We start from the raw sequence: 24,492 nt of genomic DNA, 5'->3' as shown, positions 1-24,492 counted from the left end.
ATGAGTTATTTGTCAAATCAAGATTATTAGTAAGACCAGCTTTCCTTGTGGGGTGGGAAGACTGGAAACCATCTACTGTCTCTTGATGATCAGACACCAATGCTTCCCAGTGACATTCAGTAGTGTTACCCAAAACCAAGGGTCGTCGGGCACACTTAGATCTGTGTCTGTGCATGTCTGCGTGCATGCTCAGTCATGTCCAGCTCTTTGTGACCCCATGGGCTGTAGCCCGCCAGGCTCCTCTGTCCCTGGGATATCCCAGGCAACAGTGCTGCAGGGGGTTGTCTTTTCCTTCTCCAGGGGAGCTTCCTGACCTAGGGATCAAACCCCCATCTCTTGTGTCTCCTGCACTGGCCACGATGCCACCTGGGAAACCCTAGATCTGTATCCACCAACACCAGTTCTATGCATTGGGAAGTCACTGCCTGACTCACTTGTCTCCTTTGCTCTTGGAGATGCCGACCAGCTTCTCGATGCCCCCGGCGTCCCGTAAGGCCTTGGCGTTCTCCATGTTCTTGGTGATCACCTCGTGGAGGGTGCAGCACACGGCCGTCACCGTGTCGTCCGACATGGCCTTGCTCGCCGCGCTGCTGCTGTTGTTCCCGCCGGGCAGCCGGTGGACCAGGTCCCGCATGGCGTATTTGCCTTTGGGAAAGAAGACGAAGGGAAGAGTTGAAATGGGGTCAGAACAGAGGAGGTGGGGACTAGGGTGAAAAAGAGAAGACAAGAGGCCAGGTTAACACAACGTTGTCTGTTCCCATCACTGATGATTCTCTACAAAGGTACCGCGGGCACATAGACAGGCCAAACATGGTGAATGCGTGGCTTGTGGTACTGGATAGATGTGGGACTGACTCTCTGGACAGGTTATTTCAGGCCTCTGAGCCTCAGCTTTTCAAATCATGAAGCAAGAATGACAGTATAACCTACCCTTACTAGGTTGTTGCAAAGATTAAATGAGTAAACGTGTGGGAAGCTTTGAACACAAGGCGATGACCCCGGACTCAGGTCTCAGTAGAGGTTAGTTATCAGTGGGTCCCTGTTTGCTATTCAAAGAAGTCAGGAAAACCTATGGTAACTCTAACACAACCTCAAAAATCCCCTGATGGGAGCTATGTTGGCAACTGTATTATTTAACAGATAAGAATCAAAGCAAAAAAATGTATGTATATATGAAATCTGCATTCTGGTCCCTATAAAGAAAAGAGAAACATTCAAAGCAGGGGAGGGAAACTTTACAAATAAGATGTAAAATGAGGTTTCCTCTGAACTAGGGCAACTGGATGAACTGTTTGTCTCTCTGATGGGGTTTTGTTGAATGGTTCTGCCATATAACATTTACTAATTTGACATGTTTTACTTCCTGTGGAAAAAATTAGATAACACACAACTTTGTTTCCTTAATTCACTTTATCATTCATTATCAATCATGCTCCTTCCAGGTACAGAGGCACTTATAATGACATCTTTATGGAGTACTTTTAGTTTTCATAGCCAGTTAGGTATTACCAAAAACCCTGCAAGACAATTAATTCATCCCACCTGCAGGTTCCAATTCTGTCCTATTGATTTACTTCTGGAACCGAGTACAGGAGTGGCTGTAGCAAAGTTGGCGCTTCTTAAATTTTCAAACTGGGTGGAATTGGCAAGTGTCCAAAGTTCAATTCCTGCCTTGTCTCCCGCCCCCTAATCAGACATATTTAGGTAGCTCCTAAAACCCATTTGGAATATTCTTCCTCCTTACAGGTGTCTAAAGGATGACTTCTGCTATTTAAGTCTCTGGCACATGGAAGTTGGGGGCAGAAAATGGAACCCCATGGGAGGAGGCAATGATATCTTAATTCCCAGCAGTAATAAATAAAACATAGGACTTCATAATTTTAGTATGAGCTCTTATTCTATGTTTAGGTGGCTTATTTTAGTGTGAACATAAAAAAAAAAAAACGCTGAAGTCTAAATTACTGAAATAGGAAAGTGTCTTCATTCAACTGATGACAGCTAAGATGCGTCTGACAGGAACTCTTTGCCTGAAAACCCCCAAACGCAGCATATTTATTTTCCAATGACAGCACTTAAAACAGGCTGGAGAAGATCCTTGGTACGAGACACTCCTCTGAGCCTCCTGCTTTATCTGTTTATCATTAAATTGCACTCATCTCTGGCTGCGAGTTTAATTCTGTTGAGCTCAGCAGGCTGGTGACTTTATCATTAACCCCCACAATTCACTGTCAGACAAACGTGATTCACAAAAGTGTGAAGATGGGCGGGTTCTCTTCCTTTATCATGGAAGTGACGGAGAGAGGAGACAACAAACTCTCAGTTCTTGTGCATACAGGGGCATACCCACTCTTGAATGAATATGGAAGACTGGTTTTGTGACCTTGGACATCGTCAAGGTTGGAAGCAAAACCAAGGAGAGGAAGAGGATTTGACTAGAGCATTTTTTTTTTTTTAAGTTTATATAGTGTGTATGCATGTTCAGTCCTGTCCGACTCTTTTTGACCCCATGGACCATAGCCCGCCAGACTCCTCTGTCCGTGGAATTCTCCAGGCAGGAATACTGGAGTGGGTTGCCATTTCCTCCTCCAGGGGATCTTCCCAACCCAGGGATCGAACCTGCATCTCCTGCATTGACAGGCAGATTCTTTACCACTGAGCCACCTGGGAATCCCTTAGTTTATGTTATCATCATTTAAAAAATTACTTCAGGCAGAAAGTACGGTTTCATCTTATACAGTTTCCCAATCTGTGAGCTCTGAATGAGAAGCAAGGTCCCCATAATGTTCAAGTGGCAGAAACTGCTACTCTCCCCAACATAAAGGTCATTCTGTCTTGCTCAAATTCTCAACAGAAATGAATCCTTGGGTCAGTTTTTCGAAGTTAGCTTCTCATGAAAATAACTTAATCTCTGACTTTTGCAATACTGATATGAGATTACTGTTGGACATATTGCAATTATGTAAAAAACACACACAAGCTACTGTCTCTATTAGTGAGATACTAACTGCAACCTTGTAACTTTGCTTCCCTTCCTCCCCACACAGGTGTGTATGGGCACCTGTGTTTGTAAATTACGAGTAAAAACTAGTTTCTCTTTCTGTTTCTTTTTGGGGGCTTCTGTTTAGAGTTGTTGGGTACATTGAGGTGTGTGGATGGACTCAGGAGAGCTGACAAAGTGTGCTGCCCCAGAAGGGAGCTCCTTGAGAACTTCACGATGGGCTAACAGAGCTTTGTTCTCGCCGACTGTGCCTATTTCTTATTACTCATTTTTAACTGTCTATATTTCAGAACTAAGTCTATATCTGGTATTGATTTGTGCACCACCCCGATGGTCTCCCCGTGGGTGGCGGCAATGTTGCAGTGTTGAGTAGTGAGTGGCTTTATGGTCTAACCACCTTGCTCCTCCATACCTTCCTAAACGGTCCATCACTCTGGATCACTGATAGAGTCCTCTATTACAGCTGATCTTTGTGACCATGGTAACTCAAATCTCTCATACCAGCATTAGAGGTGTGCTTGTGCTAATCTGCTTCAGTCAGGTCCAACTCTGTGCAACCCCATGGACTGCAGCCCACCAGGCTCCTCTGTCCGTGGGATTCTCCAGGCAAGAATACTGGAGTGGGTTGCCTTGCCCTCCTCCAAGGGATCTTCCCAACCCAGGGATCAAACCTGTGTCTCTTACATCTACCTGTATTGGCAGGTGGCTTCTTTACCACTAACGCCACCTCGGAAGCCCAACATTAGAGGAAAAATGTTTTAAGATAAAGGTCAGCTGAGAACAGCCCTAGTTCAGGAACATGACAACTCTTTTGTCTATGAGGTTTTAGTATCTCTTTGACATCCCTCTTTCTAGCACCACTAAAACTGACCTGTGAGTTTTTGCTGAGTTGTTCTAAATTAGTATTTGTCTTCCATTTTTTATGGTGGTAAAATACACATAATAAAATTTACAATCTTTTCCATTTTTACATGTACAGTTCAGTGATTCTGAGTAAATTCACACTGTTTTGCAAACATCACCACCGTATATCTCCAGAGCTCTTCATCTTGTAAAACTAAAATTCTATTAAACTCTATTTAACCTTTAAACAATAACTCCCCATCCCTCCATCCACTAACAACCAACATTCTACTTTCTATCTCTATGATTCTGACAACTCTTTTTGCTGTTGTTGAGTTGCTAAGTCATGTCCTTCTGACCCCGTGGACTGCACGGCGCCAGGCTACCCTTCCTTCACCTCCTGGAATTTGTTCAAACTCATGTCTGTTGAGTTGACAACTCTTTAAGTATCTTATATAAGTGGAATCGTACCGTGTGTCTTTATTTTGCTCAGCATAATGTTTTCCATTTGTATAGTAGAAGATACCAGAATTACCCTTTCAAGAAGTCTGGATGTTTTCCCATTGTAAGCATATACCATGTTCTGTTTATCCATTCATCTACTCATGGACACTTGGCTCGCTTCTTTATTTCTGTCATTGTGAATGATGCTACTATGAGCAGAGGTGTAAAAATATCCTTTCTCTTTCAGTCTATATACGTCTTTGGATGTAAAGTGAGTCTCTTGTAGAGAGCACATGGTTGGATCACAGCTTTTTTTTTGCTTTCCATTCTGCCAATCTCTGTCTTTGGATTGGAGAGTTTAACCCTTTTGTATTTAAAATAATTATTGTAAGGAGGCGGGGACTTAACGTGTATTGTTTTTCTATTTTTTTCCTACATGCCTTCTAGGTTTTCTGCTCCCTCATTTCCCAAATTATGCTCTTCAGTCTTTGATTTTTTTTTTTTTTTTTTGGCAGTGAAATGCTTTAAGCCCTTTCTCATTTCCTTTGGTGTATATTTTGTAACTATTTTCTTTGTGGTTACCATGTGGACTACATTTAATATCCTAAAATTGTAACAGTCTAATTTAAATTTACACTAACTTAACTTCAATAATGTACAAAAACTCTGCTTGTTTATAGCTCCACCCCAACCCTTTCAGTTATGGATGTCACAAAAGTACATCTTTACATGTGTCCAAAAATATAAAATGATGATTGTTTTCTCAATGCATCACTTTCATGAAGTATAGAGAAAAGAAAACATGGAGTTTTAAGCCAAAGGTACAAGAATACTAGCTTTTAGACTAATAGGTTTTAAAAATGCATTATTCTCTTGAATCATGTAAAAAACAAAAAGTGGAGTTACGAACTGGCTTTACAATAATACTAAGCTGCTATAATTATGCAATATTTTAAAGCCTTTGTCTAGCAATTCTGTCATTTGGTCTTTCTCAGGGAAGTATCTGTTGGTTCATTTTTTTTCCCCTTGAAATGGACTTTACTTCTGGATTTTTTTGTATCCACTGTGCTTTGTTGTTGTTCAAAACTGGACATTGCAATTCAACAATGTAGCAACCCTGGAAATCAGATTCTTCCCCTTCCTGAGGTTTGCTGGCTTTTGTTTTTGTATTGTAGGATGTCTGTGTGTTGAGGTGTCAACTTCAGGTCTCAGGTCTTTTCTGAACCTGTGCCTTTCTCTGGCCATGCGTGGTGACTTTCTACTTTCCTCCACACCAGCATTTGCTTTGGAATGTCTTAGTACCTGACTCCCAAAAGGGGGAAAAGACAGCAACGAAGAGGGAGGGAAGGGCACCAACTCTTCAAGTCCCTGGAAGTCACTTCACCTGGAGGGTGAGGGATTTTCAACTGTTGGGGGTTGCACAACAGCTGCCTCTGTGCCTGCGACTCCATGATCAGTAACAGCAATCTGAACACAGATTCCCCAGTATCTGGGGGACAGAGTCTTTGCTGCCCACCCTACTTCCCACCAGCCACACACAAGCTGCTCCGTGAACACATGTATAGCTTCCTGCCGAGGGCTGGAGATAAGAAAAGGGTAGCTGCTACTCTGCTAAGAGCTGACAATGACCAAAATTAACCATAATCTACCATCCAAGCCTTCCTCTGACAGTTGCAAGCCTTCATCAGACTCCAGAGTTCCAAAATAGTTACACTGGACAGATGCCGCCGGTGAGATTGCTGTCTGTGTGGGGGTACAGAATCCTGGGTGTTCCTACCCCCCATCTCCCAGAATCTTCTCTCTGCTCTGAATAACATTGCTCAGGGGCGGAAGATGTGAACCCAAGTCACGCATTTCCCTGTGACTGTGCGTCAACAGGTGACTGTGAAGAGCCTTTCTCTCCTGTGCCAAAGGAAAGTTATGAGTCCTGACCGAGGATCAGAGGACAATACTCTGTGGGTGGTCACAGCTCTGTCTGAAATGCACACAGCTAGCTCCTTTTTCTCCTTCCTTTCTTGGAAAGGAGTTTTTCTTGTTTGGAGCTTAATGTTTCCTAAAAATCTGCCACTTTAAAGACATCTAATATAAACAGTTTATTATGAAAAGGGAGAAAGCACATGTAAAACATCCATATCTTAAATCTGGCTTATATGGTTTTTCAGACCAAAGAGATGAGGCATTCAAGATGGCATAGTTGGGTTATTGAAAAAGTCTGCATACTTGTTTATACAGGAAAAGTTCTGAACCAAGCTGCAGTTATTTTCTGTCTTTAGGCACTAAGAACTTATATCTTGGGTCTCTTTGAAATTGCCTTCCCCAAATCTGCACCCCATAGTCAAACTAATAAAACTTTTTAAAAAAGTCTTTTATATCTAAACCATCTCTGGCATTTCCGAGAGTGCCGCTGGGTAACATCAAAGAGCTTTCTTCATCATCTTATGAGACAGGGGATGCTAGAAATAATTAGGTACGCTTGGCATTCTGTAAGTTTTTATTTGGTTTACTACTATTGTAAGAGCTGTCCTATTTATCAAGCCTTCAGTTAAAAAAAGAAAAAGACCTGGCAAATAAAAAAAAGAGAAAATCAACCTCCTCAAAGATGACATGTCTTATAAAAATGTTTCAGCAGTTATGACCCTTTCAGTTTGGTTAGAGGCATGCTCCTTTTCGTGTTAAAGAATGGCATGATCATGGTCAATGAGGTTTTAAAAGTAATATTCTGTTTTTCTAGGTTTAAAAGAGCCTTTTCAGTTGGTGGGAATCCTAACACTTTTCATGGGATAAATGAAAAGATCTTGGAGAATTTTCAATACTCTCACTGTCTGTAATATATACTTGCTCTAAAGCGAGTCACTGACTAGCTTCTTCATTTCTTTTTTTGTAATGGATACAGAAAATTATTATTATCCTTTCATGTGTTACAAATCAACATCAAAAGATGGCTCTCCAAATAAACATAGTTGAAAGTCATGAAGAAGAAATTGACAGAAGAATAAAAAGCTCAGTCTTCTAATAACCAAAAAATGGATTAAAATGATTCTCTTTCCTAAAAGTTCTCATCACAAGGAAAAAACATATCTATAGCTGAAACTCCAATACTTTGGCCACCTGATATGAAAACCTAACTCATTGGAAAAGACCCTGATGCTGGGAAAGATTGAAGGCATGAGGAGAAGGGAACGACAGAGGATGAGATGGTTGGATGGCATCACCAACTTGATGGACATGAGTTTGAGCAAGCTCTGGGAGTTGGTGATGGACAGGGAAGTCTGGTGTGCTGCAGTCCATGGGGTTGCAAAGAGTTGGATACAACCGAGCAACTGAACTGAACTGATATTATATTTCTATTTCATTAATGTTGTATCTGACCCTGATGCTGGGAAAGATGGAAGGCAAAACGAGAAGTGGGTGGCAGAGAATGAAATGGTTAGATAGCGTCACCAACCCAAGAGACGGGAATCTGAGCAAACTTTGGGAGACAGTGAAGGACAGAGGAGCCTGGCGTGCTGCAGTCCACGGAACTGCAAAGAGTTGGACATGACTTAGCAACTGAGCAACAGCAATGTTGTATCTACATGAGATGATGGAGACTCACCAAGCTCAGGGGCTGACCAACTTCTTATGACACTAAACTTGTCTCGAGTTTGATGTTGTGGGTTGTGATGAGAAAATAATCAGAGCAACTCAGCTTTATCATCAGCAAGTGGTTTCCGATTTTCTCTCAGGCTCTCCTAAAGACCCTGCCAGGGCCACAGATCAGTAACTGGGTCTCTCAGAAGGAACATCAAAGGAGCCTGATCAAAGAACTCTAATGGGTACCATTAACACTTGATACAATGGAAAACAGGCTCTTGGTTACACACACTCCCATAAAGCTGATAGACTCACAACAAATGAACATCTTTCAGACTACCAAGGGATAGAATCAGAGTTCCAGAACTCATTCACTTTGAGAATTTGGACTTCAAACTAACCCAGGATCAAGAGAACAAGGACTAATTACCCAAACTAAATGAAACAAATTTAGTTGTGGTTAATGTCCCATTTTGAACTAGGATTTTTATAAATTTCTTCTTCTTTCTGGCTCCTTGGTCTTTTCTGCTTGATATAACAGGTTAAGCTTATAAAAAACTAGGTGAAATTCTCTTTTAATGGAATCTCATTCTAATTAATTCTTCAAAATTCAGGGAAAAAATCTCTTAAAAATTTTAATGTAAAATAAGCTATCAGGAAAAGGTAATAAAAATAATCCTTTTAGTATGACAATATATGTTGAGTGGTCCTGTCTGTACCACTGAAAATAATAGTTAAATAGTATAAAAAATGCCCCAGGTCTAATCTGTTTATCTTCTTTGACCACAAGTTTTTATAGACTGAACTAGAATCTGTTCTCCTTTCTACTAGAACATAACTGAAAAAAATCAAATCTGTATCCATGACCATACCACAGGTGTCATGTATAAAGGCAAATACAACTTAATTAGGCATGACAAGTCCTTAAAAACAAGCAGATTTAATATACGGGATTGATGTCTACAGTATCTTCCTGGGACAGTGGCTTTGCTTGTGTTGCATGGCCTAAGGTATCCTAGCCCTACAGTCAACACAAGCTAGGAGCACTGGACACTTGGAGCTCACGGACATGGACTAATCCCTGAGTTACAGGTGATGGAGGTGGAGACTGGTGGAAGTGCCTTGGCCAGTCCTGGGTCACAGACCCCAGTAGACACAGAGAAAGGAAAGAAAAGATGTCTGATACATAAAGGAAACAAGATTACAGACCTCAGATTGACAAACAAAAGTTAACTTAAGATTTATCATCACATAGGTCATGAGATGGTTGGATGGCATCACCAACTCAATGGACATGAGTTTGAGTAAACTCCAGGAGTTGGTGATGGACAGGGAGGCCTGGTGTGCTGCAGTCCACGGGGTCGCAAAGAGTCGGACATGACTGAGTGAAATGAACTGAATTGAGGTCTAGTTTTGATAATTATGAACAGAGGTCTTTGTGAATGAATCTATATTACTTGATACACCTATGTCTGTACAACTGGTCAACCATCAAATTAATGGTCACAACTGAGGAAACTGCTCAACCACAAACATCAGTGGTTAAATCTGTGTCTTAGGGGCAGAACTTCAACAGCAGGAAGGACTGAGAAGGAAAACTGGTACCTTATTCTGATTCCATCATGAATGTCTACATCATGTGCTCATCAAAATTCAGAGCCAGGGAAACAGCACAACAAGACCCCAGTGCAGGGAAACAAATCCAAAAAGGAAAAAGGAAAAGAAACAGGCTCATCCTTCTAGTCTCAATTAATTAATCTTTAATAATTTTCTGGAATCAACTTCATCTCTGATGTTTGCAACATTGGTATGTGACACAGGGTCTGATTATCTTGTGAAAAAACTGCGGTCTGTCCACCATGAAAGGATTAAACGTGACCTTACAAACCGTGGTAAATTTGTGCTTTTTAATTTTAAACATGGAAGGCTGATTTTTCTTAAGCCTGGATCCCCTGCAACCATTTGTTATTAACAGTAAACATCCCTTTCTCTTGATGCTTTCGTCTGCGTACTTTCCTTTCTCAGACTGGACAGTCGTTGTGGCAATACTAACCCTCGGTTTAATCACACCAGTCCCCCTTTTCCCAGAATGGGATCTGTTCATCTCTACATCTGCCCTTTTGCTCCATTAAATAGAAAAAACTATTTAATGAAATGCACTGATTTTTAAAAAATGAACCTTCTTTTATGTATCTGCTAATTGCTTCAGTTGATTAACAATCTATCCAAATAGAGAGAGAGAGAGGGAGAGAGAGAGAGGAAAAGTCACAGTAAGACGAAATTAGCTGGAAACGAGGAACCAGGGGTTGCTGTGGGTAGAGGCTGAGACAAATTCCAGAAGAAACACTAAAGGTCCTTAGGCTTTTTTCCTAATAAGTGTGATTTGGAAACAAAACAAAACAAAACAAGCACAGCCTTATAAGACATATCAGACTCTATTTCATATGCCCGAAGTGGTAAGCAGTTAGTTTGAGAAAACGATTCAGGCAGAAATTCAACCCTCTAAACAGAAATAGTGTTGAGTAAAGCAAATCTTACAGGCTTGCAGTATATAGTGTGCGGTTCTTTTCAGAGTTATCACCTCCAAATGAATAACCAATTCCCTCTGTGTGGAAGACAAAAGGAATTGTATTTTTCAGCACCTTAAGATCTTATGCAAAGGATTTCAGTGAATCAGGCTCAGAAATTCTCACATTGTTGACATGTCAAGAAGTAAGATAATGAGCAGAAATATGGACAAGAAGGTGGCGAAGACATGCCTGTTTAATTTGTATAAGAATCATTCTAAAAATAAAAATTGCAGTTAATTAACAGGGGGGTTTCTGAAACACCTTTTTGAACTAGAAGTAAAGTAACTGTTGAGAAATACTGAAAATGAGGCAAGTAGCTGGTATAATATGTTTCAATAGGAAGTGAATCATTTGATGAAATATTGAGCCTGATAGCAAAAAGTTCTTATCTCAGTCTGTTGCCCCATTTTGAAAGCAGAAAGGAAGTAAAGGTGCAAATCTAAACACTGATGATTCTACCTTCAGGGGAGGAACCTAGGGAAGTTTTTTATTTTTAGGTCAAGATTGCCATCTAACACAGACCCAGTAATTCTCCCAGGATGAAAATTTCAGAGAGTAGTGTGTCTGAGACAAGATGAGGTCGGTATTTCTGTCAGAAAAGCTTGTTTTCAGGAAAAAGGATCTGGTCTGATTGTGATTTGGATAACAGTAATGCATTGATTCACACAAGAAGCCTAGTGAAGAGTTACAGCATTGCATTCCCATGCTCTTGCTTTCTCAAACTGATCTACCCCTCTGCCAAAATAAATGTTAGTGTCCATAAAGGGTACAAAGGGCCACAGCTCACAGATTACATCATACAGTTGGTTTAATGTTGTCGGGGAAAGTCACATCTATTTCAGTTTCTACTTTCCATCTCCCTAGGGCTATAGAAGTGACTTCCCAAGTGGCACTAGTCATAAAGAATCCGCCTGCCAATGCAGGAGACGCAAGAGATGAGGGTTCGATCCCTGGGTCGGGAAGATTCCCTGGAGGAGGAAATGGCAACCCACTCCAGTATTTTTACTGGGAAATCCCAAGGACAGAGGAGCCTGGCGGGCCACAGTCTATGGGTCCACAAAGAGTCAGACACCACTGAGCGACTGAGCACCAGGGCTGTAGAAAACGCAGGTACAATTTCCCATCTGCACAGAAGACAACTACAGGCCAAAGAGATTAAAGGATATGAGTACGGCTGCAGCGCTGTCTCTTGGTGTTGGCATCTTTCCATGGTCTGCTGGCCAGAAAACCCTCTCTCCAATCAGCCCTCCTCACTCCCTCCTCTGAGTTTCTCACGCAAGTAAAATCGGTACCCACCTGTACGACACCTACCCTGTAATCTATAATATTTATCCAGCTGTTCTATAGACATTCACAGCAGCTTCCTCTAGTTAGCTTATATATGTAATTGATCTTTTCAACAATAATATAAACCAAGGACAGTCTACATGACCTCCTAGGTCCATCCACAACTCGACAAGTGACCCAGTTTGGTTCATTTTTTGACTGAGTAAAATTCCGTTGTATATATGTACCCCATCTTCTTTATCCACTCCTGTGTTGATGGATATTTAAGGTGCTTCCACGTCCTGGCTATTGTAAATAGTGCTGCAATGAACATTGGGTGCAAGTGCCTTTTTGAATTATTGGTTTTCTCTGGGTAGATGCCTAAGAGTGGGATCACATGGATGGATCTGAGAGTCTGTCATATAGAATGAAGTAAGTCAGAGAGAAAAACGGATATCCCATATTAACACATATATGTGGAATTTAGAAAAATGGTATAGATGACCTTATTTGCAAAGCAGAAATAGAGACACAGACATAGAGAACCCGTATATGGAAACCAAGCTGGAAAGGAAAATGGGGGGTGAGTTGGGGTGGGGGATGGGTAGATGGGGGGATTTAGGAGACTGGGATTGACATATACATGATTGATGCTATGTATAAAATAGACAATGATGAGAATATAACGTATAGCACAGAGAACTCTACTTAAAGCACTGTGGTGTCCCAAATAAGAGGGAAATCCAAGAGGGAGGGTATAAATGTGTATGTGCAGCTGATTCATTTTGCTGTGCAGTAGAAGCTAACACAGCATCATGAAACATCTCTCTGTTGTTGTTCAGTCACTGCGTCATGTCTGATTGTGACCCCACGGTCTGCAGCACATCAGGCTCCTCTGTCTTCCACTGTCTCCCAGAGTTTGCTCGAATTCAGAAAAGCAACTATACTGCAATAAAAATTAATTAATTGGAAAAGGACTCTTAGAACAATGGAAAAAAACCAAGGACAGGATGACATCTAGTAGCTTTTTGTTTACTGATAGATGCATAAACAACTTATATGAGCTCTTTGACTACACAATGTAAGAAGATGCAGTCACAGGACTTCAGTGGGGATTCATTCACATTTGTTCTGCTGGTTTTGTCGTTTTGTGACTGATCCCTGGAACACAAGTTCTACAGGATGCTGTATTCTAAAAAAAAGGTTTCACTGTAGCACACACACGGGAAATGCTGCCTTTGATACTCAACTCAGAGATTTACAGTGTGTGTTAGCAAAGGGCACCTCTTCAGTCCTGCTGCTGCTGCTGCTGCTAAGTCGCTTCAGTTGTGTCCGACTCTGTGCGACCCCATAGACGGCAGCCCACCAGGCTCCTCCGTCCCTGGGATTCTCCAGGCAAGAACACTGGAGTGGGTTGCCATTTCCTTCTCCAGTGGGGTTAGACAAAATGAAACCACTTGGATTTAGTTAGCTTAGAGAAATCTTTTGGTGCATAACATGCATTCCCTTCCCAGAGAGAGGACTGGGGTGCTGGGGGTGGGGGGCTCACTTGGGGTGATCCTGCTGGAATAAGGGCGGCAACATTTCTGTTCTTGTTACTATGCATATGTGTCACTGAATACCCACAGATCTGTACCACCAAAGACATCCTCATATCATAGCAACTTGATTTGGTATCGATAAAAATCAGACATAAAAGAGCTGCTCTGACCATGCAGAAGGATGGGAGCAGAGAATACATGGGCGCATTGGCTGACTCACTCTAAACACACGCATGCACGCTTATTCACTCAGTTGTGGCTGACTCTTCTCTGTGACCAGGCTCTTCTGTGCATGGGGTTTTCCTGGCAAGAATACTGGAAGAGATTGCCATTTCCTTCTCCAGGGGATCTTCCTGATCCGGGGATGGAACCTGTGTCTCTTGCATCTCCTGCACTGGCAGGCAGATTCTTTACCACTGAGCCCCCAGGAAATCCCACTCTAAATATCCCTCATTCCTAAATTGCACCTGTCTTGTTGTGCCCTCATACATCCCCCTCCTACCCCCATGCTTTGTTCACAGAGGACTTCACAAACCAGAGAGATAATGTCGCAGAAGAACGATTTATAGCTATCTGCCTACAGTCCCATCTTCTTCGTTAACCAATGAGCTGCTTATGGAAGAATTCCCAGTGCAGGTTCTCAAATAGAGGAAACTCATAGACTGAAATTCACTTCTCGTGTTCCAAGTTGCTTTTCTTCCTAGTATCTACCAGACCAGCCAAGCACTGGTTTCCAGTGGGCAATTCTAATTCTAATTTATATTAGCGATGTGAGCTTTGAATACCAGTGGCTCTTTTCTGACTTAGGTGACTGGTTTCCCAAGTTCTGATTTTGCCTATATAAAACCTGGGCATGAAAGAGCCACCTTCACAGCTAAAATTAACCTCAGACCTTGGGTAACTTGAGGAAGCTTGGGGCTGTCTGGACCATCAGCCAACCTAACCTTCTAACACATATCATGGGACCCTAAATTATATGTCAGGGGCCTGAATTTGTTCCAGATCTTGTAAGACCCCGGTCTCCCTTATGTTTAGGAGATAATCTCTTTCCCTAGGTGTAAGACGAGTTATGGCAGTCCTTACTAACAACGGTAAAGATACCTTTCATTAAAATGTAATCATCTCTTCATTCGTCCTCACTTTTAGATTGATTTTTAATAGTATTTATTTATACAACACAATACCTAGGTCACAGATTATTTTTTTTAAGTTTCTGCCCTTATGTCTTGATATTTTTTCATAATAAAGAAATATATTTTCTTTTATATTTTTATTTTTGGCCACACCATGCAGCATGTGAGATCTTAGTTCCCTGACTGGGGATTGAACTTGTGCCCCTCCCAGTGGAAGCGCAGAGTCCTAACCACTGGACCACCCAGGAAGTCTCAAATTTTTATAGTAGACAGAATTCCAATTTTAATTTCGGCTTCATTATTGGAACCCAAAAGTAATGATAAATTATTTTAATAAAAATTGATTGTGTTTTAGGTATTTCTTCAAATTCCCTAGCTAGTGAAAATATTCCTCCTATGAACTGTAAAAATAGCTTGGGCTATATAATATTGCCTATTTCTTTATTAACTAACCACAGTGGACATTTCATATAAAATTGTGGCATTATTCATGTATCCAGAATTCCAGTGTTTTATATTGTAGGCTAATGTTGTGTCTGTACAGCTAAAACATAAAGGATTTATACTTTGATAAATTTAGAACTTTGGTGAGTATGTTTGTGCTATCCAGAAAAGAATTAACAACTATTATAATTATATGGACCCTCCACAAGGTGATAGATAGAAAAACAGAAAAAATGTGAAGATAAAGATAAAATAAAGATATAAAAGCAGAAGCAAAATAAAAAGTGAGCCTAGAGGACCAAATACAGACCAAAGTTTATTTCCTGTAATCCCACTCAATGAAAATGACTAAATATTAGACTGGAGCTGAGGATACATTTATTAGAAGCAACACTTAATGGTGCAAAAATCTAGGAAAAGAAAAAAAGCTAGACGGTTCTCTGGCAGTTTCTTTATTGTAATGGGATTTCACTTGTAGCAAAGGAGGAAGATATGGCAAATGGAATTCCGAGACTGCAGGGATGACTGAAAAAGGTAGGACCATATTAGACACAGACTTTCTGTAGATCAGTGGCCCTAAAGCCCAGCAAAGTGGCTGGCGTTTGGATTTTCTCATCTAAATAGTTGTAGTTTTTGAAAACTTGAAGTGTGCATTCAACTGCAGAAATCTGATTTTCCTGGCTGTCTGCTCTCGCTGCAGTGAAATTTGGTGACAGGACGGCTTAGTAAGGATGACTTCTTAACAGTGTCAGCTTCTAGAATGGACATTACAGGCTTTGCCCTAGCAAAGCTGATTCAGCATGATCTAAAAGGATCACTCAAGAGCCTACACTTTGGTCTACAAAGAGCTTAATTATTATAGTGCAATGACTGTGGTCAGCACCGTTGAAACAAACCAAAACCATCCATGAAAATCCAAGCCAAGCATCACTTCAAAACACTTAGAAGTTCCATCAAGAGGAACGGCTAAAGAAGATGTGAGATATATACGCAAGGGGATACTACTCAGCCATAAAAAGGAATGAAACTGGGTCATCTGTAGAGACATGGATGGACCTAGAGACTGTCATTCAGAGTGAAGTGAGTCAGAAAGAGAAAAACAATATCATGTGTTAATGCATATGTATGGAATCTTGAAAAATGGTACAGATGATCTTATTTGCAAAACAGAAATAGAAACACAGATGTAGAGAACAAACGTAGGGAACCAGGAGCAGAAGGGGGTAGAATGAACTGGGAGATTGGGATTGACATATAAAATATTTTGTATAAAATGGATAACTAATGAGAAGCTATTTATAGTTTAGGAACCCTGCTCAGTGCTCTGTGGTGGTCTAAATGGGAAGGAACCAGAGATCAAATTGCCAACATCCGCTGGATCATCGAAAAAGCAAGAGAGTTCCAGAAAAACATCTATGTCTGCTTTACTGACTATGCCAAAGCCTTTGACTGTGTGGATCACAATAAACTGTGGGAAATTCTGAAAGAGATGGGAATACCAGACCACCTGACCTGCCCCTGAGAAATCTGTATGCAGGTCAGGAAGCAACAGTTAGAACTGGACATGGAACAACAGTCTGGTTCCAAATAGGAAAAGTAGTATCAAGGCTGTATATTGTCACCCTGCTTATTTAACTTATATGCAGAGTACATCATGAGAAATGCTGGGCTGGATGAAGCACAAGCTGGAATCAAGATTGCTGGGAGAAATATCAATAACCTCAGATATGCAGATGACACCACCTTTATGGCAGAAAGCAAAGAAGAACTAAAAAGCCTCTTGATGAAAGTGAAAGAGGAGAGTGAAAGAGTTGGCTTAAAGCTCAACATTCAGAAAACCAAGATCATGGCATCCGGTCCCATTACTTCATGGCAAAGATGGGGAAACAGTGGCTGACTTTATTTTTCTGGGCTCCAAAATCACTGCAGATGGTGATTGCAGTCATGAAATTAAAAGACACTTACTCCTTGGAAGGAAAGTTATGACCAACCTAGACAGCCTATTAAAAAGCAGAGACATTATTTTGCCAACAAGGGTCTATCTAGTCAAGGCTATGGTTCTTCCAGTGGTCATGTATGGATGTGAGAGTTGGACTATAAAGAGAGCCGAGTGCCGAAGAATTGATGCTTTTGAACTGTGGTGTTGGAGAAGACTCTTGAGAGTCCCTTGGACAGCAAGGAGACCCAACCAGTCCATCCTAAAGGAAATCAATCCTGAATCTTCATTGGAAGGACTGATGTTGAAGTTGAAACTCCAATACTTTGGCCACCAGATGTGCAGAATGGACTTATTTGAAAAGACCCTGATGCTGGGAGGGACTGGGGGCTGGAGGAGAAGGGGGCGACAGAGGATGAGATGGGTGGATGGCATCACCGACTCGATGGACATGAGTTTGAGTAAACTCCAGGAGTTGGTGATGGACAGGGAAGCCTGGCGTGCTGCAGTCCAGGGAGTCGCAGAGTCAGACACGACTGAGCGACTGAACTGAAATGTGAAGGAAATCCTTAAAGAGGGGTTGTGCGTACATATATGGGCTTCCCTGGTGGTTCAGTGGTAAAGAATCTCCCTGCCAAAGCAGGAGATGAGGGTAAAAGTCTCAAGTTTGATCCCTGGGTCGGGAAGATCCCCTGGAGAAGGAAATGGCAACCCACTCTAGTATTCTTGCTGGGGAAATCCCATGGACAGAGGAGCCTTGTGGGCTACAGTCCATGGGGTCCCAAAGAGTCGGACATGACTTAGTGACTACACAACAACAACAAATGTATATGTATAGCTGATTCACTTTGCTGTCCAGTAAAAACTAACGCCAACAGTGTAAAGCAACTATATTCCAATAAAAATTAACCAAGAAACAATGAGGAGTCTTCATATGACAGAAAAGTTATTCTCCGAACATCCTATTATCCAGTATGAACAGTCTCTGCTAGCTTATTTTCAAAATATCATCAGAGACTTGGAGTGTGCTTGTTAGCAGGTATGGGCCGTTAGCTTGTTTGAAGGCTTGAAGATTCAGTGGTCCTCCTTTGGGCTAGCACAGTTCCCTTAGCTGCCTGGAGGTCTTATGGTGACTAATTGCAAAGGTCAAATGCAGGGCGCTGAGAGGTGGGCGGGGACTGGAATAAATAGCCCTGGTCAGGGAATGACTTGGGAAAGAACATAGAACCATCTGGTGGTTCTGCTCTTCCTCCAGGAAGTTAGACCAGAGCAAAGAGGATGTTGGGACTTCACAAGGGTGTCCCCTCAGCCACCGTGGATGATATTCCGGGTGTTAAGAGATCTATTTCCATCAGGAATTCATTTTCTCACACTTCTCGAGGCCTGAAGTCCCAAATCAAGGTGTCAGCAGCGCCACCTTCTGGGGGATCCTGGAATTTACTGACGCGCCTGCTCGCGGCTCCAGGCTCCGCCTCCAACCACACAGGGCCACCTCTTCTGAGATTCCGTGTCCAATCCAAACCTGTCGCTTTGAGGACACATATCACTGGTCTCAGGGTCCACCTGGGTGATCAGGGTGCTCTCCTCTCAAGATCCTGAACTTGATTACATTTGCAAAGACTTTTTCCAAATAAGGTCACATGTACCCACTCTAGGGACTTGGATATAAACATCTATCTGTGGATAAACTGTTGAATTCACTCCTTCCATTCTCTTTGCCGTTTATGTTTCTTAAAGAATATGCTCCCCCCGTTTCTGTCTTCTCTTCCTTCTTTCCTTCTTTAGTTGGAGACTCAGGACATCCATCCTTGCCGGTTCTAACCAGAAACATTAAAATGGGAGCTGGCCCCCATCCTGTGGTGAAGGGCAGAGCGGCGGTTACTTAGCAGCTGATGGGGCTCCCTGGGGTGAAACGGGGTGGAGACAGGAATGCCGCTGCTCACAGCTGTTACTGTGCATCTCCCTCACCCTACCCGTATGTTGGGGTCCTAGACCCCGCTACTCCAGAAGGGGGTCTTATTTGGAAACGAAGTCATTGCCGATGTCATTATTTCAGATGAGGTCATACTGGAACAAGGTAGGTCCCTACTCTAGTACGACTGGTGTCCTTATAAAAGGGCGAAACTCGGAGACAGACATATATACAGGGAGCATGTATGCTAAGTTGATTCAGTCATGTCTGACTCTGTGCAACCGTATGGACAGTAGCCTACCAGGCTCCCCTGTCCATGGGGACTCTCCAGGCAAGAACACTGGAGTGGGTTGCCATGCCCTTCTCCAGGGGATCTTCCCAACCCAGGGATTGAACCCACATCTCATGTCTCTTGCATTGGCAGGTGGATTCTTTACCACTAGTGCCAGCTGGGAAGTCCATATACAGGGAGAACACTGTAAAGATGAAGGCAGAGATCAAGGTGATGCTCCTATAAGACAATGGGACTCGAAAGAGGGCCCGAAAACACCAGAAACTGGGGGAGAGGCCCGAGACTGATTCTCCAGCCCAGCCTCAGAAGGAACCAGCCCTGCCTACCAAAACCTTCACACCTCCAGAACCCTGAGACAATAATATCTGTGGTTCGACCCACCCAGTTAGTAGTACTTTCTTAAGCCAAAGAAAATGAATGCTCTGGGCAACATTCATTTGGATATAGGCTCAGGTTTAGAGCAGCTCCTTTGAAGAAGAGACCACAGGTAACAGGTAGCTATCTCATTTTATTTGACAAATATTCACATATCCTCTGTTGTATGTGACCCTCTGGAATCTGCAATTTCACTTTTACTGCACTTAGAAATCTTGAAGGACCTCCCCACCTTCAAGGTCCCTAAGATTAGAGTTGCAGACAAAGTAAGCAAAATCAAATTAACATTACTTAAATAAAAATGATGGTTCAGTCATGACACCAGCTGTGATCATCACCGTCCTCACCCCCAGATTCTGCTTCGTCCTGCTCTGTGAGAAGGAAAACCGGCTCTGCGCTCCCCGGAGTCAGCGGTACACAGGCCTGGCTCAGGACGCAAAGACGAGCTCCAGGCCGATTTCTCTAGAACGTGCTGAACAGCAACAGGAAGCCCAGGTGTCTTCCTGGGGATACTCTCTCACGTGACCGAGAACAGAAAGTCAAGTTCAGGCTCTGCCCTTGTGAATTTCAGGAGCGTTAGTAGATTTCATTCCGGTGAATACCTCTGTGGAGAAGGCCATGGTTCTCTCCGGGAAGTGAGTGATAGGAAAGGGTGTCTACCTTGGAAATGAAAGACAGGTCTGAACGCTGCAGAGAAGCAGAGGAAACTTCACGGCGCATCCACCCGTCCAGGGAGGTGATGCCCACGGAGGTGATACCCACAGAGGGGCTGGGGCACTGATTCTGAAGGACGCAGGAAATAAGGCACATCATACTCGCTTTCCTACCAACAGCAAGACATAAAAAGTGCTTCCTGTCTGCCCCCCCCCCCCCCCCCCCCGCCAACCCCCGCATATAAAAGGCATTATGCCAGGCTCTGGGTTTACAGCCAGGCCACCAACAACCAAGGGGTTTCTCATCTACCCAAGGGAGGGATGGAAGGCGTGTAGAGTTACAAGGACGGGAAGCATTTGTCAGTACTGTGACTGTGTTCATTGGGAGGGTGATAAAAACAAGAAAATCAAATCTATCTGATTGCTCGATCCTGTGAAAGAGGTCTGAATATGCCTCAATAAATGCAAATCCGTCTGATTTTCATCCCAGTAGAATTAACTGGGGGGCTTCTCTGATAGCTCAGTTGGTAAAGAATCTGCCTGCAATGCAGGAGATTCCGGTTTGATTCCTGGGTTGGATAGATCCACTGGAGAAGGGATAGGCTACCCACTCCAATATTGTTGGGCTTCCCTTGTGGTTCAGCTGGCAAAGAATCTGCCTGCAATGCGGGAGACCTGGTTCGATCCCTGGGTTGGGAAGATCCCCTGGAGAAGAGAAAGGCTACCCACTCTAGTATTCTGGCCTGGAGAATTCCATGGACTGTATAGACCATGGGGTCGCAAATAGTGGCTCAGACAGTAAAGAGTCTGCCTGCAGTGTGGGAGACCCAGGATCGATCCCTGGGTTGGGAAGATCCCCTGGAGAAGGAAATAGCAACCTATGCCAGTATTCTTGCCTGGAAAATCCCATGGATGGAGGAGCCTGGCAGGTTACAGTTCGTGGGGTCACAAAGAGTCAGACATGACCGAGCGACTTCACTTCTTTCTCTTAGAATTAACTGGGAGCATGTGGCAGTATGTGGTACTCTGCCTCTGACCACATCCATGGCACCCCCTCCCTTACCAGATGAAACACACACTCATCTGGGACTGGCCGTCAGAATGCCCATGGGTCTTGGGATCTCTCTCCTCCCTCCAGGTGACTCTGTTGTAATTCTGTGACTACTTGCACAGGAGTTGAGTCTCGGGGGCGTAACTCCTGTTGCTCCTGCTGCGGTTCCTCCGTGGTTTGTCCCTGTGTCTGGTTACCTCTGACTTGTCCAGGCTCAGCTCGGGGGTCACATCATTTAGGAAGTTGCTCCTATATCCGCTTCTCCCAAAGATGCTTCAGCTCCCCTGCCCCCTCCAATCCAAGCTTATCTCTCGCAGAACGCAAGGGTCTGTTCACCTCAGTAACCTCCTTGAGGACCTTATCGCCTGAGCTCCTGGTACCTGGGACTGGCCTGGATGGAGGCAGGCATTCCACAAACACTGCGCTGAGCAACGCACCACCCAAGCCCTGCATCTAAACAGGAGCCACGAATAAAGCACAACCTGTTCAATCCCAACCAACGCAAATGCCAGTGAGGCATCCCAAAATCGGACTTAAAACTGAAGCACAAGCGAAGGGGGTTGCTTTCAGAGCTTTGAATGATCTCGAACACAAGTCCCAAATTTAACGCGAAGTTGTTTTATTTTTACCATCAAAATCTTGCAGGCATATATTTTTCAGTAATGCGTTGAGTTGCCCAGGAAACCACAAGGGTCTAAGCAGAGCAAGAGAAATGGTTTGAAGAGAGCTGGCTACAGGAGGGCTTTAGGAACATTCTCTCTTGGTGCCAGCAGCCATCCTGGGGATGCCCATCACACACACGTGTGAGCTGCTAGAACTCCCCCCGCACCCTGGCGTGAGCCCACAGGGAGAGGACGGTGTGCGGACTCAACCACGGATGAGGGGGTACAGCTCGACCACTTGCAGGGGCCACATCTGCTATTTCCAGCTCAAGTCATCTGGCCTCACAAGCAGTGCTTTGACGGGCTTCCTAATCAAACCACCTAGTCAGGGTGGTTTCTGGAATTATCAGACAAAGACAGAAGTTAATAATGCTGTTGAAGAGAAGTGGGGTTTGCCAGGGCTTTGGGGGAGATGTTTGTACCAAATGTGGAGTCATTTTCCTCAGTTTTGGCATTATGGCTCTTTGGGGCTCAGTTCAGTTCAGTCCAGTCGCTCAGTCGTGTCCAACACTTAGCAACCCCATGGACCGCAGCACGCCAGGCCTCCCCGTCCATCACCAACTCCCGGAGTTTACTCAAACTCATGCCCATTGAGTCGGTGATGCCAGCCAACCATCTCATCCTCTGTTGTCCCCTTCTCCTCCTCCCCCCAATCCCTCCCAGCATCAGGGACTTTTCCAATGGGTCAGCTTTTCGCACCAGGTGGCCAAAGGATTGGAGTTTCAGCTTCAGCATCAGTCCTTCCAATGAACACCCAGGACTGATCTCCTTTAGGATGGACTGGTTGGATCTCCTTGCATTCCAAGGGACTCTCAAGAGTCTTCTCCAACACCACAGTTCAAAAGCATCAATTCTTCAGTGTTCAACTTTCTCTATAGTCCAACTCTCACATGCATACATGACTGGCTACATCATGCTTTACCGTGGGTGGGGGGCAGGGGGAATGTCCTGTATACTGGATGGCCAGCAGCGTCCCTGGCCTCTATACACTAGATCTCAGGAGCAAACCCAGTATAACGACAAAAAGCATCTCCAGACCTGGCCAAATACCGCCTGGTGTGGGACGATGGGTGGGATGCAGGTGCAGAATGGTGCCTTGCTGACAGTCACTGCTCTAGAGACTCAGGAAAAACAGATCTTCGTCATCTTGGGCTGCTATGTGACATAATAATACAGACTGGGCAGCTTAGCTAAGGAGGGGCAGGCCACGATTAAGGTGCTGGGAGGCAGGGTTCCTGGCATTCCGGGCCTGTAGACAGCACTTTTCTCCATGTGCTCACATGGCCTTTCCCCAGTTTTTCACATCCTCTCCTTCTAAGGGCACTAATCCCATCAGGAGGGCCTCACCCTCATGATCTCATCCAAGCATAAGCAACTCCTAATGGTCCCATCTCTGAATACCTTCAAATTGGGGGTTAAGGCTTCACTGAATGGATTCGGCAGGGGGTGGGGGGCAGGGCATGAACATTTACCTTATAACACCAGGTAACCAGGCTTCCCCAGGGCTCAGAGGTAAAGAAGCCACCAGCAATGCAGGAGCCACAGATGTGGGTTCCATCCCTGATTGGGAAGATCCCCTGGAGGAGGGCAAGGCAACCCACTCCAGTATTCTTGCCTGGAGGATCCCCATGGACAGAGGAGCCTGGCGGGCTATAGCCCATGGGATTGCAAGGAATCAGACATGACTGAAGCGACTTAGCACACACCAGGGAGCCCCTAGAGATGGGTGAAGATGAGTCACTTCTAAACATCACGAGACAGTCATAGCAAGTGACGGATGAGAAGATTCTGTTTGCTAACGTCTCCTTGTGTCTTTTCCATGCTTCTCAGTAACCTCATGAACCCCTGGAACTTCACGCCTCATGGGCTTTGTGTGATTAGAGGGGCAGACATGGGCTGTGATTTGGTGTAACTGACATAGCACAAATTGCTTGTCAAACTTCCTCTCTCACTTGTCTCGAGTGTAATATAAGAAAAATAAATGTCTAAACATGCACTGGCATGGACGGTGTACTTTCAACCTGACAAATGGAAATGTTAAGACTTGTCAAATGTGTTATGATAACTCCCTTTCTCACCAGCCACAGGGAAATAGCACCCTCCGCAAGGAGACCCCAGGGATTCCTTGTGTGTTTTCCCTGCAGGAGGCACATTCACCATCTACCAATGCAAGGCTGGGGTTTCCCACGTGGCTCAGTGGGTAAAGGATCCATCTGCAATGCAGGAGACGTAGGCAGACGCAGGTTCAATTCCCAGGTCAGGAATATCCCCTGGAGGAGGGCACAGCAACCTACTCCAGTGTTCTTGCCTGGAGAATCCCATGGACAGAGCATTCTGGTGGGCTATAGTCCATGGGGTTGCAAAGAGTTGGACACAACTGAGGTGACTGAGCACACATGCACACAATGCAATGCTGATGTACGCATCCACCTCTTATCTACAATGCTTCCTTAAATTCCTTCAAGTCTGGAAATACTTTCCATTTTCCAGACAGTCCCTTGGGCATGTATATGTTCAATAAATAATTGGTTTCAAGACCACTTGCACAAAAGGAACATGAAGAGTGCTTTTTCCTTAAGCAAGGATTGTCTCACTGTGTATCTCTCCTGGAAGTTAGTAATTTCATTGAAATATTAAATTTGTTGGCCTTAGCTATTCAGTCTTAGTGAAAATATATGATGTTTTCCCCTGTGTGATTACAGACTGCAGTTAACAAATAATAGTGGAGATATTTCCAGGGCCAGGCACATAATGGGGTCCAACAAATGTTCAATGAAAGAATCTAATGGCTTCAATAAA

The 24,492-nt window shown here is 43.7% G+C and overlaps 1 protein-coding gene across 1 annotated transcript in view; it reads right to left on the bottom strand.

Annotated features, from left to right (window-relative positions):
• CTNND2 (catenin delta 2) overlaps positions 1–24,492 on the bottom strand; it is a 1,052,580-nt gene that overhangs the window by 51,553 nt on the left and 976,535 nt on the right. Inside the window, exon 18 of the mRNA XM_061129708.1 lies at positions 435–645. Within this exon, the coding sequence (XP_060985691.1) occupies positions 435–645 (211 nt within the window). The remainder of the gene's footprint in view (positions 1–434; positions 646–24,492) is intronic.

Source organism: Dama dama, chromosome 25 (genome assembly GCF_033118175.1).
Source record: "Dama dama isolate Ldn47 chromosome 25, ASM3311817v1, whole genome shotgun sequence".
In the NCBI taxonomy this organism is placed as follows: domain Eukaryota; kingdom Metazoa; phylum Chordata; class Mammalia; order Artiodactyla; family Cervidae; genus Dama; species Dama dama.
This window is presented reverse-complemented; position numbering and strand designations above follow the sequence as displayed.